General features: G+C 45.9%; 1 protein-coding gene across 2 annotated transcripts in view; it reads left to right on the top strand.

Annotated features, from left to right (window-relative positions):
* Nucleotides 1-19,108, top strand: part of crtc3 (CREB regulated transcription coactivator 3) — a 47,444-nt gene extending 28,336 nt beyond the window's left edge. For both annotated transcript variants that reach the window (XM_031756133.2, XM_031756132.2), the window contains 10 exons: nt 3,595-3,698; nt 8,965-9,003; nt 9,083-9,168; nt 10,470-10,519; nt 11,289-11,509; nt 12,958-13,193; nt 13,503-13,673; nt 14,944-15,027; nt 15,364-15,571; nt 16,519-19,108. In XM_031756133.2, coding sequence (XP_031611993.1) covers nt 3,595-3,698; nt 8,965-9,003; nt 9,083-9,168; nt 10,470-10,519; nt 11,289-11,509; nt 12,958-13,193; nt 13,503-13,673; nt 14,944-15,027; nt 15,364-15,571; nt 16,519-16,724 — 1,405 coding nt within the window. In that variant the 3' untranslated portion in view covers nt 16,725-19,108. The remainder of the gene's footprint in view (nt 1-3,594; nt 3,699-8,964; nt 9,004-9,082; nt 9,169-10,469; nt 10,520-11,288; nt 11,510-12,957; nt 13,194-13,502; nt 13,674-14,943; nt 15,028-15,363; nt 15,572-16,518) is intronic.
* Nucleotides 19,109-19,498: the final 390 nt, after the last annotated feature.

Here is a 19,498-nt window from a genome sequence, read left to right as displayed (position 1 = left end):
CACCAAGGCGTTCCCAGGCCAGCCGAGAGATGTAATCTCTCCAGCGCATCCTGGGTCTGCCCTGGGCCTCCTCCCGTGGGACATGCCCGAACACCTCGCCCAGGAGGCGCCCAGGAGGCATCCTTGTCAGATGCCCGAACCACCTCAACTGGCTCCTTTCGATGTGGAGGAGCAGCGGCTCTACTCTGAACCCCTCCCGGATGGCCGAACCTCTCACCCTATCTCTAAGGGAGAGGCCAGCCACCCTTCGGAGGAAGCTCATTTCTGTCGCTTGTATCCGCGATCTCGTTCTTTCGGTCACTACCCACAGCTCGTGGCCATAGGTGAGGGTAGGGACGTAGATCGACCGGTAAATTGAGAGCTTCGCTTTTACACTCAGCTCCCTCTTCACCACGACGGACCGGTGCAGCGTCCGCATCACTGCAGCCGCAGCACCAATCCGCCTGTCGATCTCCGCTCCCTTCTCCCATCACTCGCGAACAAGACCCCGAGATACTTAAACTCCTCCACTTGGGGCAGGAACTCATCCCGACCCGGAGTGGGCACTCCACCCTTTTCCGGCTGAGAACCATGGCCTCAGATTTGGAGGTGCTGATCCTCATTCCCGCTGCTTCACACTCGGCTGCGAACTGCTTCCAGTGCGAGCTGGAGGCCATCACCCGATGAAGCCAACAGAACCACATCATCCGCAAAAAGCAGAGATGAGATTCTGAGGCCACCAAGTGAAAGCCCTCCGCCACTTGGCTGCGCCTAGAAATCCTGTCCATAAAAATCATGAACAGAATCGGTGATAAAGGGCAGCCCTGGCGGAGCCCATCACCCACCGGAAACGAGTCCGACTTATTGCCGGCAATGCGAACCAAGCTCTTACAACGGTTGTATAGGGATCGAATGGCCCGTAGCAATGGGCCAGACACCCCATACTCCCGCAACACCTCCCACAGGACACCCCGAGGGACACGGTCGAATGCCTTCTCCAAGTCCACAAAACATTTAATAATAAGCATTTAATAATAATGTTCCATAAATAAAATAAAACAATGTTGTTTTTGTGCATAACAAAGAGCTCACAATTGTGCAGTCAAAATGTAAACTAACAGACGCTGAGCATAATAACAAAGACAGATTTCACAGCTGCTCTGTTCCCAACTTCTACTGCGTGACTGACAGCCTGGAGTTTGAAATCCGCTTCGTAACCATGTCTCTGAACAGGAGCCATTTATGGTCCTTATACACACACAATATGGTAATATTACGTTGAAGCACAGTACGTATCACTCCGCGAGGCTCCTCGGTAGCCGTAATGCTCCGACAATCCATCAAGCGGTGCAGCTCCGTAGCTTAGCAAAGTCGAACTAAAACATTTTTGACAGATTCCTGAGCGCTGTGTAATCACATAAAATCGGTTCGCGGTCAGTAAGCACAACCGGAATTCATACATAAGGCACACTGTCGATTTTTGAGAAAATGAAAGGATTTTAGGCCGTGCAGCCCCCGTGCGTGGGGCTGCATGGCATCAACGCGTTAGCACGGTTAGCTCGTTGACACCGTCCAGCCCCACGCACGGAGCGATCCGCGGTAACTTCTTAACGGAGATTTGCAGCGTTAATGCCGTTATGGCGTTAACATCATTTTAACGAGATTACCGCTACCAGCACTAATATAGTAATCTCCAAATGTTTTGTTTTTACCGACCAGCTCCTCTTTGATAGCTGCCGTGTTGCCTGCAGCTGAAGCGATGGGGGAGGGGTATGGCGTTATTTTCGTGCCACTATTCTGAGCGCATGTAAAAAAAATTTGAGCGCATGTAAAAAAAAAAAAAAATTGCAGGTGCAAGTTTTACATTTTGAGGAGAAATGTATTTTGAGTGAAAAAAAGCTAAATTTGAGTGAACAAAATTCATTGCTGCATGCAAAAAATGTATTTCAGTGTTTGCTATTATCCATACACACACACACACTAGCAGCCCCTCTCGCTCAGTTTTTGCATTTGCGCTCGCTCTCAACATTTCTGCCGAGAACGTTAGAGCATTTATGCAAATATGTGATGACTTGATAAATCGAGCAGACATTTGAAGTTTACACAGCAACATTCTCGCATGAAAATATCTTAAAAGTTTATTTTGTGACCCAGTAAGAGTAATATTTCAAACTCCGCCACTCTGTGTTCCTCCGCCACTGCCTCGTGTGAGTTTTGGACGAAATGGATTCTGGGATATTGCATTTCGTCATTTCGAGCTGATTGGAGACCAAAACAGCCAATCAGATTTTTTTGCATCCAAGTCTGTGATTGGCTGGTTTTGTGGCACAAATATAACGGTGTACAGAAAGAGTTGAGCGCGCACGGGCAGAAATGTTGAGAGCAAGCAACACATTGTGAGCAAGCGCAAATACAAAAACTGAGCGAGAGCGGCTGCTATTGTGTGTGTGTGTGTGTGTGTGTGTGTGTGTGTGTGTGGATAATAGCAAACACTGAAATACATTTTTTGCACGCAGCAATGAATTTTGTTCACTCAAATTTAGCTTTTTTTCGCTCAAAATAAATATTTCCTCAAAATGCGACATTTGCACCTGCAAACTTTTTTTACATGCGCTCAGAATAGTGGCACAAAAATAACGCCATAGAGGGGGAGGCAGAGCAATGTTGCGTAGAGAGAAAAGTGGACGAAAGAGAGGCAAACTTGCAGCTCCACAAGTATAATTATAATGTAACATAGACTATATCGATATAAACGATATTGTCACATCTCGTTTATATCTCGTATAAAAATATATCGATATATTTAAAACTCGATGTATCGCCCAGTCCTAGTGATCATTGTAATTGGCACAGTGAAGAAAATGGTTATTTTGGTGTGTCTCTGTTATTTCATTTCAAACCACAGCACAGATTTATATTTACAGCCAAAGTGTGTAGATGCATTAGCTTCATTTAGATGTGCTCAATAATCAAACGTACTTTCCCCTCGCCTGCCTCAGCTTACAGTAATGGATGGTACAAAGCAGACTTGGAATAAAATATGGCAGCTTTAAAAGCTTCAAACTGGATCAAGCATAAGTGTGATTACAACACTTTTCTACATCGCACTTGTGATGCACAAAAGCAGCTATTTAGGCTTAATGGAGCACACTAAAGAAAGCTCTCAGCTGAAGCGCTACAAGACGAAGATGCTGTGTGTGTGGGCTGGCTCATGTGTGTATATTCTGAGAGCTTGCTTCAAGTGAAAGGTGAACATGTGTGTAAAATGTTGGATTGGGCATCTACCGCCAAGAAAAGCGCAGATTCAAATCAAATAATCAGATGAAATTGGATTGTTATCACATTCTTGTTAATCTTAACCATTGCATGGAGTTCCCTGTGTCTCATGTTCAGGGTTTAAGGTGATTATGTTATGATATCCTGCTAAAGATTGAGCCGAGTGCTGTGAGGGTGTTTATGTGTAAGGTCAGCGGGAGCCTGCAGATGAATGTGGCCCATGTGCAGCCAGAGCAGGAATGATTCACTGACCTTACAGCCCTCAGAAACCTTCTGCCTCTGTCCAGGGTGCTGGAATACACACCATAATTTCTTCCTCCTCCTCTTCCTCCTACACAGAACCAACTCAGACTCTGCTCTTCATACAAGTGCTATGAACCCAAACCCTCAGGACCCATTTGGCATGAACCAGCAGATGGGTAGAGGACCCCCACAGCGCAATGGTGAGAGTATCATACGCACACTCATTCAGAGAGGATTTTCTATGCGTCCCTTTTGACAGTGTTTAGTGTTGTAAGTTAGAGTTTGACTTAAGAAGACCTGCAATTCAGTTCCATCATTTAGACATGCCTTTAAGTTGCAAAATTAAAAAGACATTTGGAGTTTAAAGTAGGCTTATTCCTGTAAATATTACCTATGTTCACAGCGGTTTCAGTTACTCACTTTGCTCTTATTGGCCATCAAAGAACCTGACATCATCAGGCCTCAGTTTGCCTGAAGAGAGACGCAAACAAACCAGAAAATGTCTCCTCTTCACTCCGTGGGTTCTGTGCATCACCGTGAGTTTGTAACCTCTGTGCAGAGTGAGTCACCCGATTCACTTTAAGCTACATGCAAACAAGATGGTGTTGCATTTGGTTGCACGGGTGTGATATGGAAGTACAGTGCTTAACGAATTTATGAGACCGTCTGTGGTAAAAATAAGAAAACACACTTTTGGAAAATGTGTTTAAAACAAAATGATTTACTTAACTCAATACACGTGTTTAACAACGTTATATTCTTGTATTAAAAATATCATTTTGATTAAACAACTTGCACATGCAGATGGATTAACCATTACACAAACATAAAAATGGTTTTGTTAATTAGCAGTACTGTTAAATTCGGGTACCTGTGGTGTAAACCTTACACTGGGTGCTGGACTAATACATTTGTTAAACTCTCTGTTTGAACATCTTTAAACTTCCCGGCTTTGTGTCTTAAAACACCTATTCAGGCTCATTTGAAGCCACGGTCTGCCCCACCAGATAATTTTAGTTCAAGCAGAATTTGTGAATTAACTTCTAACACAGCGCTGCTAAGAAGGCCAGATTAGCATAATCCCACAACAGCTGAAAAGTGCCACAGGAAGTGGAAGGTTTTGCAGGTGATCTACAAGCAAATCACCAATTTATGAGCAAAGACGTGACCGAGTCATTTCAGTAATGATCAACACGAGCTACCACGAGCTGTGCATAACGGGGACGAAAGCAAATGACCAGGGAGAGGGGGCAGAAGGAGAGTCGCTGTGTTTTGGGGTAAAATCTTCTGTCAGCCACTGAGAAATGCTGTTCTCCAAATCCTGACAGCTGAGATGGAGTGCAGGATTCATCCAGAGTGAGGCTGCTTTATATTCCCAACCAGAGGGCGGGATGTAAACCTGGAATCTGTCTTTAACAGCTGACCTGTCGGACGTGTAGAAAACACAGAGCATTAGTCAGATTCTGACCGACTGTGTTTAAATGACTTCAGGAGAAGTACACACTGTTGACTAAACACACAGACGGAGGCTTTGGTGTGGTCTGCAGACTTAACTCTGTGCAGAAATATGGTTCAAACATGCAGCACTGAAAACCACTCTAAAAGGCAGCTTTGCCTGCCTGTATGCGTCCCCTCTCTCTGACCTTTCAAATCAGCTCGGATGCATTAAAACGGCAGTGTTGAGGAGCAGAAATATGCAGGGCTTGGTTCAGAGTGAGCACTCGTTAAAGACTGAAGGAATGGATCCTACAGCCTTGTGCTTGTTCTAACAATGATTGCTGCAGTGACGGAAACGGGGCTAAATGGTGCCACAAACAGCAGCAGTGATCTCGTCCTCCTGCAAGTCTGAGCAAGTCAGAAAGTCCAAGCTGAATTAATCAGCAGGTTCCATTGCTAACTTGTTTGGTGCCAACAGAGGTTTTTATTCTGCCCTGAGCCACTTAATCAGGTCCTAAATCTAACAGGAACCATCAGATGAAAGAATCAGAGGGAATAACAGTGTGAAACACCCCACCAACAGGCCAGGAAACAGTCCAGCGAGACTAATTACAACCCACTCGTGTATTTAGCCTCAAAAACTTAGCCAGTGTGTTACACTTGAGAGTAGAAAGCTGGATCACTGCAATACAGAGCTGATGTGTTTTAGTCATATAGAGTAAGCAGGCCGCTCCTATACTGGGCTCATTTCATTGTAATCATGCTAGTTTATGATGTTTGTGTTTCTGTTCCCCTGGTCATTTATTAACAGAGAACACAGTCCAGCCAGCCAGCTGCATTTCAGGCCAGTAAGCCACTCTAGGCTCAGTTACACAACTCACCATCAGCCCTTTGTTGGTTTAAAACGGTCTGTTTATACGTCTGTAGCTGAGCCAAAGAGAGAGATTTGACTCAAAGAGCTGATCGTCCTCCTCTCTGCACTCGTTATTCCTTCACTTTGTGCTTCTTTGTTATCTCAGTGCTGATGAAGTGTGGAACACAAGTGCTCCTGCAGTAGGTTCCTGCTCCTCCTGTTTAGACAACACATTCAAACAGGATATTGCCTCAAGATCTAACCCAAGAAAGAGCTTCATTTATGCACACAGGGTTGCTTTTGCCTCTATGTTAATTACGGCACACGTGCACTGATGGGAGCGGCTACCCGTGGATTCTAGATGGATGTAGCCACTGTGACCCATTAGTTTTTGTGTTTATAGCATATTACCCATTGATCAGTGGGTGGAGTACTGAGTTACCAACTGTTGTTAGCAAACTGCATCCATGAAGTGGACACACAGCACACTGAGTAAAATGTTGCAGCCTTATGCACCAAACCTGAAGCACAGACTTCTTGGATGGTCTGTGCTGCATCTAAGCTGTAACATTTGCCAGCTCGTCTGTTAACATGCTCCAAAATGCACAAACAGCACCCACCTTCAAGAGGTCCAGTTCAGTGACTCCAGTTAATGGAGGTGAGGCCCAGCATGCAGCTATAGGACTACAGCTGTCAGCACACCTGACAGAGCAGTCGCACCCTAAACTCTAAGGCTTAACAAAATCCAAGCAGGTGTGCTATGAAGGGAGAAATTACCTAAGAAGACCATAATAACTAAAAAAAAAAAAAAGTGGTATTTTAAAATGAAACCTTAACATTAAAGCCTCATTTGGCCATTAGAGGAGCTGCAGCTTGAGATTCCATTAGTCAGAATCCGTAAGGTTTCTTTAGTCTCCCATCATTGGAATTATTAAGATGCTCAAACCATTGAAGTAATTGTGTCTATAAACGAATGTGTAATTAGGATAATGTCGTGTCTGTTGTCAATAGTTTAAGTAGTTAAACTTTATTCGGTGCATTTATGCCAAACTGATAAATCATTAACTGTATATGCAAAGAGTTCATTCTGTTTCTCCAACATGAACTAAGAAGCCTGTGGGGGAGTATGCACAGTGCAGTCTGCGCTCACAGCCTGTTGTAAATGCAAAATACATGCTGCACATGACCCCACAGGCTCTGTGTCATTTCCTCTGAAAGAGGCCTTGAGATGGAGCAGCCTGGTGTCACGGCCTCGTGCACGAGCGCGCAGAGCTGTGAGGCTCCAGGGCCTCGTTGACACCTCTCAAGGCTACGGCGGGCTTTAAGTGGTGTTAAGCCCTGGCTGATTAAAGAAGCATCTAACTAGACATTACAGCTATGAGTCACACTGGAGGAATAGGTGGAAACACTTTGGACAGATCAGTTCAGCTGCAGTCTCTAATCGTGAGATTTTGTTTCTGTTGTTGTCAGTAGAAAAGGAGCAGTCTGTGCAGCTGATGGGGCTCTGATTGCTGCTCTGCTGTGGCAGTAGACAGTAGTATTTTTTTCTTAATCCTGAGCATTTACAACACCCATACTGAGAGCATTGCACGGCCTGATCCTAGCCAGGGAGACCAGCCAACCATTTTCCATGCCAGTTGTCCTGTTTCCGTCCTAGTTGCAGCATTGAGCTACAGGGACTCGACAACCTTTAAAGGGGAAATGTAACGATGCCAGACGGTTGTCTTGTCTCATTGCCCCATCTGAATGCTGTCTGTTATGTCTCGATTTGAATGGGCCTCAGAGAGAATGAGAGCATGGAAGGAGGCGGGCTGCATTTGTGGAGATCCTGAAAAGTCTTTGAAAACATCTGAAATGTCCTCAAAGCAAATTGCAATTATACTTTAAAGGTTTTATTGGATTTATGCTTCACACCACATACACTGATATACTCTAGATCCAATGAAACCAAAACACTTCTGACAGGTTGATTCTGGACGTTTTCAGTGGGAGAAACGTTTCGTCATCATCAGGTGACGTCTTCAGTCTCAGCTGACTGCAGGTTTCCCCAACATTATAAACAGCACATTTGCACAATGACTGAAACCAGCCCACTGAGTGAACAATGGAGGTCAGTTCCTTGATCATTAATATGCAGATTGCCACAAACACTGGTCAACAACCACAGATCAATGGCCATGAGTACCATTCACAGAGAGCTGGGCTGCAATCACAGCATTATAAGACGATGAAAGATGAGTGACAAACACTTCTCCCACTCCCACTATGTCCAGATGAACAGAATCAACCTTTAAGGATTTACTTACCTGGATGATTGAGCATGCATCAAAACACTTCTAACCTGTGGTCACAGGTTTGTGGAGCCTTTGTGTTCTGTGGATTTCAGATGCTGCCTCCATGTATTAGGCCAGTGCATCCCATTGGAACCTGGTGCAGTTTGGAGGCAAAATCAGTGCCTTGGGCTCTTGATTGTGATGCTTGAGCTCTTCCTGAGCAGTTGCTCTGGTGTAGTCGGGGGCATAAGCCTGCCGGGGCGAGCCGGCTTCAATTTGGGAAGTGTCTGTGCCAAAGTAGCGTTGACATAAATTCCAGATTTTCAGGTACAGACATTTTAGTCTCTTCCTGCCCTTAAACTTCTATAAAAGCAGTCGTTAAAAAAAAATGACCTAAACTCAAGTTTAATCAATGATGAGCTCTGAAGGAGAAAATGAGAGAAACAAAAACTATTTTCCTAATAAGCAACAGAAGTGTTTCACAGGAAGTGGTGTTGCCCACACAAGGACTTGGGCAGAGAATAGAGAAAAGCTGGGTGGAAGAGACGCAGGCATGTGGATCTGCTGCCCGGAGGAGGAGGAGAAAGCATCTTTGAGGCATGAGAAAACAGCAGTCCTCTCACAACTTTTCTTCGCCCTCTCTGATTAATAACACGATGCCAGATGCCCAGCTGTTGTTGTTGAAACTGCACAGTAATTGCAGAATGCCAGAGGGCCTGTTACTGTCAGAGAGGCGAATGAGTGCATCAGGCGTGCTGGGATTATTCAAACAGCTGGTTAATATAGAATATCCTCTAACGTTCCTCCGCCTTTGTTTTCTGTGTCTTTCTGCGTTTCTTCGTCGATCACGCCACTCGCACTCTGCTTCCTGTTTGTTTGCTTCTGATGGAGGCTGGCGTGCAGCGAGTGTAAATGAGGCCGAGGTGGACGGCTCAGGAGACGGTGAGTTACACCTTCCTTCAGTGATTATACTTGACATTAGGAAACATGTCTGAATGAACGTGCGCCTTTCTCTCTGCAGTCTTCTCCTTCCCCACCATCCCTAACGAGGAGAACCTCATGGGTGTCAGTAAGCCTCTACCCAAGCAGCTGTGGCAGGCCAAGAAGGTGAGAAGTTTGCTCTCTTTTTACATCACTGACCACAGGCTGGCTTCATCTCTGCACGTGTGGTTGCATTCTTTCTATGCTGATAATAAAAAACTTGAAAATGAGACCAACAGCATTTGTCTGTGGCAGTGTAGGTGATCGTGACACCGTGGATTCCTGCCATGGCTCGGGAGAGACTGCAGGTCAAACCAGTCCTTCCTGTCTGATCGTTAGCAGCCAGAAATGTCGAGAGGCAAATATATGGAATCGGGAATGTTGAAATTCTCAAAGGACAAACAAGGAACAAGAAATGATTTAAATACACAGAGAGTATGGTGGTCTTTCTAGGCCCTCGAGACACCAGCAGCACATTTGCACATAACGCAGTTGCATGCGTGGCATTTACTTTTGTACACTGTGTGTTTTAAACCTGGAGCTTCAGTCAGAACACTGGCTGTCTGATCACAGCATTCTGAAATGTTATGACCACCCATTGCTCAGTGATTAATGTCCCCATTCTTTTTGCTCAATTCTCGGAATTCAGGGGGATTTCTGCTCATTACTAGATGAATCCGCTGTGCTGATGCAAAGAGCCACTCTCAGCGCAGATGCTCACCATCTTAGGCTTCCGTGCTCTGAGCGGTCATTATTTTACTAATAATATGTGCACGAACAATAAGCGGTAGTAGAAAAGTGAAATAATGGTGAGCTTTTTCTGCTGCCTGGCGGTAGTGTTCATGTTTTTAACTTGTGCACATGGATGCATGTTTAAGTGGTCATCGTTTCCAAGGTGCAGTTTCTAAACAAAGTTCTTCATCGCTGCTCGTGAAGTGCAGCCTATAAATGGTTTGACGCTCCCTTTGGTTGTGCACAGTCCACAGAGTGGCTGGGAGGTAAAGAAGCCACAGTTTAGCACATCTTGACACACCTGCAGAACTTTTTCTCCTCTTCCTCTCTCTCATGGCAGTTCTGTTTCAACCTGTAATTGAAGTTGTAAATGCTGTGAACATGCTCTGACATGAATGGGAGGCTCCAACATCTCCATGTTGTGTTAACATTTTAAATGTTGCCTAATTGCTGATCTTTCATGCTCAGTCAAACGCACCACGTGCCCTAGCCCTGCCGACGGTCACTGGTTGCTGTTGCGTTGCCTTTTTTTTTAGCACACTAGGTTGTCTTTGATGCAACCTTGAAATAATTTTAGCATAAAATCAAAATGCAGAATTGTTGTTTCAAGAAGTGAAATGCATGTTCAGGGTTTTCGTTGCTTTATGTCTCAGTTATGTTTTGCGTATGTCATAGTTTTCCTGTTTCTGTTTCAGGTGCAGTCTCTGGCCTCAAGGCCTAAATCCTGTGAAGTGCCTGGAATCAAGTGAGTCTGAGCAGGGTCACTGTGTGTGCGTTTTCTGCTGTTTCCCTGTGGTTATAACTGACCTGCCCGTGTCATATCATCGCCCCGGTCCATCATTTAAAATAAGCTGCGGGTGTTTTCCATGGGCAGTAACAACTGCAGCTGATCTAAAGAAACAAAGGAATGCGAGAAATGAAATGCCACACATTCCCAGTGCTTCAAACAGGACGTCCTTTACACCTTTAACCTTTAGAAATAAGAGGAAGAGTGTTGTTACGACAATCACATGCCATTGGTATTGTTTAACCGTGTTTTGCTGACACTATTTTCCTTCCACCACGAACCACCTCCGGTGTCATGAATGGACATCTCCATTTTTGCCAGAAATGTATTAGCAGCAGCCTCGTGGTACCATGCGAGACAGATCAGACCTATAGCTTCTATTTTCATGATACAGAATGCAGTAACAGCTTCTGCAGAGCCTTCATAGACTTGCCCCAGTTGAACATGGAAATAAGAAAGGCAGAACACTGAGTACCAGGTGCCGAGCTGCTCTGTTTATGGAGGCGAGCATTTGCTTTATAGTCTGGGGACAGACGAGGCACAGTTGCTGCCCATATGCTATTATTTGGAAATAATTGAAGAAGCAGAGAGTGGGTGGGGAACAGAAGAGATGGGAACATGTAGTGAGTCAAGCTGGAATGGCAGTGCTTCTCAATTAGTCGCGTTGGTTTTGGTTTGTGGTCAGTGGCGTGGCGTTGAATCGGTGTTCTGTCTGCCTTTCCTGCAGCATATTCCCATCTCCAGAGCAGAACCCCGGGCTGTCCCACTACCAGGGCTCGTTGAGTACCGGGGGCTCCCTGCCCGACCTCAGCAACCTGCAGTTTCCCTCCCCGCTCTCCACGCCGCTGGACCCTGACGACAACAGCGGGTACCCCAACATCAGCGGGGGCAGCAGCACTGGAAACCTGCCAGCTGCAATGATGCACCTGGGCATCAGCAACACACAAGGTGTGTGTGTGTGTGTGTGTGTGTGAGACATTGAGTCTGTACTCAGTTTGAATTTTATTCCTGTTGATAATTGTTGCTGATAAAATCCAGCTCAAAGATAGAGTTCGTGTTGAATAAGGATTGTATGTTTTTAGCAAAGAACCAGAGCTTAGCTGGACGTCAGTGGTGACGTTTACTTTTGCTGTCTTCTTTAAAGCAAATTATCTGTCATTAACAGAATCACTACATACAAATCAAATATCACAATAAATTGCTTTATTTCTATTAGGCCTAAAGAATTTTTAGACATAAATCTTAAAACTCACATATTTTACCTGGTGACTACACTCAACGTGCACCAGTTGTGGAGTGGGTCACTGTGGAGCAGACGTGCCACTCTTACATCATAGCCATAGTGCTGAATCAACAGTCCACATGTGATAAAGACTCATTTTAACCACGTGGAAATGAGTAAATTACAAACAAATACTTGTTTACACACAAACACAGGACACACACACATCAGTGGAAGCCTCACAGATACCTGGGTGCCTGCCTGCCCTTCTGTTGCACTTCGAGTTTGCCTGATAGCCGAACTCAAAGTGCCCCCAAATCATCACATGACATCACCAATGTCTGGCCCAGACAACTCAAACATGTCTGGCTGTTTCAATAATATTGAGCTGCGACCGATCCAAGACCAAAGATTTGAGTCTGACTTAATTATTCATAAAACACATCATAGCAGTGATTCTGTGGGAGCTCAGTTTAACACAGCACTGCTGCAGGCGCTTGTCCTTGCAACATTTAATTGTGGCATACTTGGAGTGAGTAACAGGTGCTTTTGATGGATTTTTCTTTGACTTTTAGGACTTTACGCTGAAACAGTCTGGATAGGTGAATAACAGTGCTGATGGGAAAATACATGAATTTGGGGCTCGAACTGTCCCTTTAATTTAGGAAGCCCAGCTCCAGCGCTTTGAGCGCGCTCCAGCTCGATGGCTCTGCCAGCCATACGTTGTTAGTAACTCATTAAAGGCTCTCTCTGTCTCAGAGCTCCCACTGTGAACTCTGCTGCCTGGTCACGCCCACTGCTGCTCTCGCCCATAAATGTCTGTGTATGTTGCGTGTGTGCACGCGCACGTGTGGGTTTGGGCTCCCACGTCGGATACAGTTCAGCTTGGCAGAACACCAAAGTGACAGAGAAACTCAAACCCTCTTTCTGTTCGCTACAATCAGCCCTTTTCTTTCCCCTCAGTTTCCCTCTGTCCTCTCATTTTCCTTTCCTCTGCCCGCCATCTTTCTCTCCCACACAATAAAGTCTAGTGTTGCGAGTCGGGGCCTGGAGAGCATTCTGGAAAAAAGTGCACACACATCAGCAGTACCACATACTCTCCTCGTTTACACCGTGCTGGGTTTGAAGCTCGTGTGAATGAGTCCCTGTGTTGCTGTGTTTTCTCTCCCTGCAGGTCTCTCCTCCTCTTTGAGTAATCCGTCAATCCAGGCTTCCCTCAACAACTGTCAGCTGCAGTCTTCGCTCAGCAATCCCTCCATCAACTCGTCCCTGCGCCTGTCCAGCAACTCCCCCCGGCGAAGGCCAGCTCCCATCAGCCCCCTCACCCTGTCTCCTGGGGCCGAGCAGCGCAGGGGTCTGGCCAAGCAGCTGTCTCCGACCATGTCGCCCTCGCTGTCCCCCATCACACAGGTACACTCACCTCACACACAGGTTTCCCCTGACGAGAGGGAAGCCACCAGAAAAATGTTTAAACTGAACCGACATTCCCAGAGTTATTTCACTGTGTGAACGACTGCTGTCACAAAGAAGGATCCAAAATTCAACGTACAGCAAAGCATTTCCTCCAGGTTACTCATTTACATCGCAGCAAACACGCTGGTGTCATTGTTCTTCTCCTTGTTAAGAGTAATGAAGTAATGACACTACAGTCTGACTGAATGAGCTTCAGGTCTTTATTGGACTTTAGTGACTCCTGCTGGGTTTCTCTGTTCTGGATAGGGAGTCGCTTTGGATACCAGCAATATGCCAAGGGAGCCTCCTCCACCCTATCCGCTCTACCAACAACCCCAGCATGTAGTGGACCAGGGCCGCCAACGCCAGCAGCAGCAGCAGCAGCAGCAGCCCGTCTCTCCACTTCAGAGCATTCCACTAGACTTCAACACGAGCCAAGTGAGTGAAGAGCGTCTTTGTCTGTGTGCACACACACAGACACGGGGACACACACACACACACGGGGACACACACACACACACGGGGACACACACACACACACGGGGACACACACACAGACACGGGGACACACACACACACACGGGGACACACACAGACACGGGGACACACACAGACACGGGGACACACACACACACACGGGACACACACACACACACGGGACACACACACACACACGGGACACACACACACACAGGGGACACACACACACACACACGGGACACACACACACACACACACACAGGGGACACACACACACACACGGGACACACACACAGACACGGGACACACACAGACACGGGACACACACAGACACAGGGACACACACACAGACACGGGGACACACACAGACACGGGACACACACACACACACGGGACATACACACAGACACGGGACACACACAGACACGGGACACACACACAGACACACACACACACACACGGGACACACACACAGACACGGGACACACACACAGACACGGGACACACACAGACACGGGACACACACACAGACATACACACACACACGGGACACACACAGACACGGGACACACACACACACGGGACACACACACAGACACACATACACACACGGGACATACACACACACACAGACACACAGACACGGGGACACACACACACGGGGACACACACACACGGACACACGGACACACAGACACGGGGACACACACACAGACACACACACACAGACACAGGGACACACACACAGACACGGGGACACACAGACACAGGGACACACACAGACACACACACAGACACAGGGACACACACAGTCATGTCACAAAACAACAGTGTTTGCAGCGTATTATTGATTTTCATACGTTTTTGAGCAGAAATTGCTTTTGAACAGCTTCAGCGTTTGAGTTGTAACAGACGCGGCTGAGCCTTTATATTTATTATGGAGTCTGAACATCAAACAAGCCAGTGCAACACTGAGGCTGTAGTTGGATTTGTCAGTCAACACTTAATATGCAATCATTTTTTATGCAGATGTGTTCAGAAGCAGAAACACAAGTTTCATTTAGTTTCATTCTGTTTGAGCTTTTTGTCCTTTCCTGTGGTTACGGTTAAAGTGACTAAAGCAACATTATATATAATAATAATAAAGTCTGATATGTTGTAGCAGCACATGTCATCATGAATGAAATGAACTGATTTCCTTCTCATTGTAATGTTTTCTCCCTAATAGCCCAACAATTTGGCAGCTCTCTTCAGCGACCCCTTCATGGAGCCGCAGTTCTCTAATCGCCAGAACAAGATGGTCCCCTATCAGGTGACGACTGTTAAACCTGTAGATGTGCTATGAGAACCTCGAGTGTTTGGTTATTGGCACACAGATTCCAGTGTCTGTAATTGTTAAAAGATTGAAATATCTTCTGGGAACATTTTTCCTAAACAAAATCCTGCAGACTGCACGTGTGAAATCTCAAACAAAGATCAAACCAAATGTAAAGTGAGTGCAGTGTTGACAGGACAGATCAGGAGGATGTGACGTTTTTCTCGTTGTACATGAAACAGTCTGCCAGGGTGAACGTGACCCATCTCAGCTCCTTGATTCTTTCTGTTTTTCTCTCCAATGCCTTTTTTCTCTCCACCATCTGCCGGCTAGTTGGATCAGTTCGGTCTGTTGGAAAACACAATGAGCTCCACAGCAGGGGGGTCCTGCTTCGATCCGTCGTCCGCCTCCCTCTATTACTCGCAGGCTGCTCAGTCAGGGATGGGTGGCAGCCACGGCAGCCTGCAGGACCAGATGCACATGAGGTCCAATATGTTGTACTCAAACTGCAGCGGAGGACTGCCCAACATCATACTGACTGGTGAGTCTGACGGGGAGAGAGCCGCTGTCATGTCTGGATTAAAAAAATAAACACACACGGGTACGTAAAACAAACCGAACAGTCCGTGTTTTCCTGACACGCTGGACTGTTTGGATGTCCTGGTGCAGGAATCTGAACCAAAATTTTAAAAAACGTTTTTATCACTTGAAGTGATGACCGAGCCAGTTACACAGCCCTGTTTTTGTCACCCTTACTGTTTGCTATGACCAATATGTCACATTGTTATTAGTCTTACTTTTGTGGTTGTTGCTGTTAGTTTGAGTTAACAGCAGTCAGTGAGTTTGGCACAGGGAGTCCTCACCAGGCTGCCTGCTCTCCTTTTCGATTGGATGCTGTGCCACATTTTGGTGCTACTGTTTTCAAACAAAGTCAACATTTGGCTCATTCACGTTAGCAGAGCTAACGTCCTCTGTCAGGACGGTCCAGCATATCGTGACCAGAGCTGAGAGCTCTTCTGTTGGTCACAAGTTATTTTACTGCACCTCCCATTTTCCATCTGTCTTTACTGCTTTCGGTGGATCACGGAGCCCCTCCCATCTGTTAACCTGTCTCTTGTTATATGGCTTGCTAACATGAGCCACTGGCCTGTGCAGTTATGGGTGTTAGAAATCACCTGTTTGACAGGATGTTGTGTGTCATGATGTTTGCCGTGTTGCAGAGAGCTAATACAGCGCAGCCTCAGAAAGCTGCAGTGATTGTGCTGAACTGCAGTGACATTAGTAAATGTCACACAGCTGCGACCTTGAATTTTCAGTGTTCATTGAAAGCAAAGAATAGGAGAGCGTTATGCTGACGTTTCTCACTGAAGGGAGATGAACTCACTTTCATGTATGTGACTTTTACCTGTGCTGCTCTTGTGCTTGTTTTATTTCTTTTTGTCTAAGAAGCAAAGAGATGATTGGGCGTTATCTGCTTCTCTCTCTCAGACGACTCCAACCCCAGTCTGTCCAAGGACATCAGCAGTGCGCTCTCCACGGTGCCCGAATGTTTTGACTCAGAGGTAGGCTTCCCGTTGGAGGACGAGCTGCGCATCGAGCCCCTCAGCCTGGACGGACTGAGCATGCTCAGTGATCCTGACATGGTGCTGCCGGACCCATCTGTGGAGGATACTTTCCGCAGTGACAGACTCTGAATGTGAAGAGCACCACATGTCTAAAGAAAACACACACTCACACTCACTCACACACACACACACACACACACACACACACACACACACAAACACAGATTTGCAGTGTATAGTGTACAAATCTGAATCTGCATGCAAACAATCCATGTAGGGCCACTGTGCATGCATCCACTGCCACTAAGAAATGTGAAAGACGCCCACATGGTCATGCCCACTTTTGAAGAAGGAGACTTGTGAACAAACACTGTTTACGCCTGCTCTGAGCAAAGTTCCCCTCATGCACGCTTGAGCCTCCCCCGCCCCAACACACACACACAGACACACACACACACACATAGCCCCTCCCGGCCCGTCTCCACACTCAAAACCTCGAGGAAGTCCGACAGGAGCTCGAGTGCTCCCGCTCCTTTCACTCATCACCAGCTCACAACGCCCTACACCCACCCCGCTCCGAGCCATGGCAACGTCATCACCATGGTTACGCACCATAGCGACTCCGCCGCTGCTCCAAAAGGCGACGCGAACGCCAGCACGCGATTTACGTTTCTTCAAACGTACGAGTGGAGCTGCGATGAAGTCCGTTCAAACACCTGCACGACTTTGTTCTGCAGGAAAGTCAGATCCAGCTGTGCCGTGGCTGCAGAAGAAGTGAAGCTCACCGGGCTTTGAGCTTTGCAAATGTGTTTTGCATTTGGCGTCAGATGATTTTTGAGATGTTTGCCACAGATTTGTGAATACACGCTTACACACTCGTATACAAGCCTCAGCGTCAGTGTGACTAGAATGTATTTACCCACTCGACAAAAAGGGCAAACTGTTTACAAAGAGGACATTTTGATATTACTACTAAAGAGTTTAGATTTGTGAATTTTCTTACGGAGAAGTCTGATTCTGAGACGTTTTGTTTATTTGCATTTTTGATGGATCTCCACTTTCCTGCGTCACACGTGAGTGGGCTGTGACACTGGGACGAATCTGCTTCAAAGGAACCACACATTTGGAAGTCATGTGTACGTTCACTGCGTGTGATTTTATTTTACATTTTGTACCGACTTCTAATGACGCTTAAAAAAAAAAAGACAAGAAAAAAGGGGGCGGGGCATGCGCTGTGCTACTTGGGTTAATTATGTGTTTGTCTTCTGTAGCAGTACATAGCTCCCCTCCCTCCACCAGCACTCTGTGGCTGAAGCTGCTGAGTTGTTCAGGGGGCGCTCGATCACGTGGACTCCGGACTTCGTGTAACGTTGCACTTAACCTCTTTTGCACTAATTGATTCTCATTGTGTAAATTCTTTGTTTAAACCTACAAACCCAAAGAAACAGAATGAAGCCATCACTGAAGACTTTCTATGACTAAGTCTGTGTGTTCAGCACACATGCAGTTGTTGCAAAAGAGCAGCACGAGTTTAATTTTGATGCGAGATGAGTTTTTGTTTTCTGATTGAAAAGTTTTTTGCTCATATTTGCAGACGATTATGTAATGAATAAAAGTCATTCGGCTCCCTCTATTGTTTGTTTTAGTCCAAACAAAGGCTGTTGTTTGCTGCCTGCTCTTTTACCTATGCAACTTTTCAAAGAGTTTCAAAAACCTGTAGAACAGGTGCAACTTGTACTTTATGCAGTGTAACAAGGCTCGCCGGTTGACTCGATGGGCGGGCTCGAGTTTCCTACAAATTGCGATATTACATCTGTCCGGCGTCCACGGTGCGTGCCGACTCTCGTGAGAGTTTGCAGTGATTGATGCAAAGGAACCTGGAGGTGTCCTGCACTGTGTGGACTGTGGCTTCTGTCTGTGTGTCAGAGAGATTCAGTGTCATTATATTTGTCAAAATGAAAATGAAGGGGGGTGCTGGGGTTACACTGAGGTTGTTTTCTAAAGAGTTTATATTCAGTTACTTGCTCTCTCTTGTTAACTCTGTAAAGACGGTGAGTGAAGGAACCACACAGCAGTTTCTCCTCTCTTCGCTCTGATCCTCCCCCCGTCCCAGCCTGTTTCCTGCTGCCTTACTTCCTTCCTTTCTTGCATCTCATATTCCAGCAGGAGCCCGCGTCAGCTGATTTTAGCTTTAGCTCTGTTTGGTACTGACTGCCTGTGGTTCTTTTCCATCACTTAGTCTCACTATTTAATTTGTTTCTTTTTGGTGTCTTACTTTTTTCTGTTTTTCTTTTTTTTTTTTTTTGTTGCGTATGAAAATGTACAGTTCTGTTATTTAAAGAATGTTTTTGTCCACTAGTGTTACTACTATGTTTTTTTTTTTTTGTAATGTCATTTGAGTTTTTGTTTTTCCCTAAGATATAAAATTTTATTGGTTTGTATCATATGTCATAGTGCTTATCTTTCTGATTTAATATAAACAATAAAACTCTATACTGTGCATTAAGTTTAAATGTTGTCCTGGCGTTTCTGCTCCTGCCACCAGATGGCAGCAGTGTGGTGTACTTCACACTTACAGTCCCGCAAACCACACATGCTCGCTAGAAACCAACATAACTGTACTCTGTAAAGCGTTTAAGTCCCTTAAAGAGACGTCTGATTTTATTGGTTCCCTTTGTTTGTACCGAGGTGCTCCGTAAGGCTGCACAAACTAACACACCATCACTGCAGGAAGCCTCTTTAAGCCACAGCTAATTCAGCTGATTAGCTCAACACGTGCAGTTTCCTTTCCCCTCATGTTTTCTGTAAGTGGTCTGCAAACAACATTTGTTAGTGTCTGTCAGGATTCAAATGCAGATTATTTATTTACAAGTTTCCTCTATGCATTAATGTACACATCCCCA

Source organism: Oreochromis aureus, linkage group 1, assembly GCF_013358895.1.
Source record: "Oreochromis aureus strain Israel breed Guangdong linkage group 1, ZZ_aureus, whole genome shotgun sequence".
NCBI classification, from domain to species: Eukaryota; Metazoa; Chordata; class Actinopteri; order Cichliformes; family Cichlidae; genus Oreochromis; species Oreochromis aureus.
The sequence above is the reverse complement of the archived record's forward strand: the minus strand, read 5'-3'. Positions and strand labels throughout refer to the sequence as shown.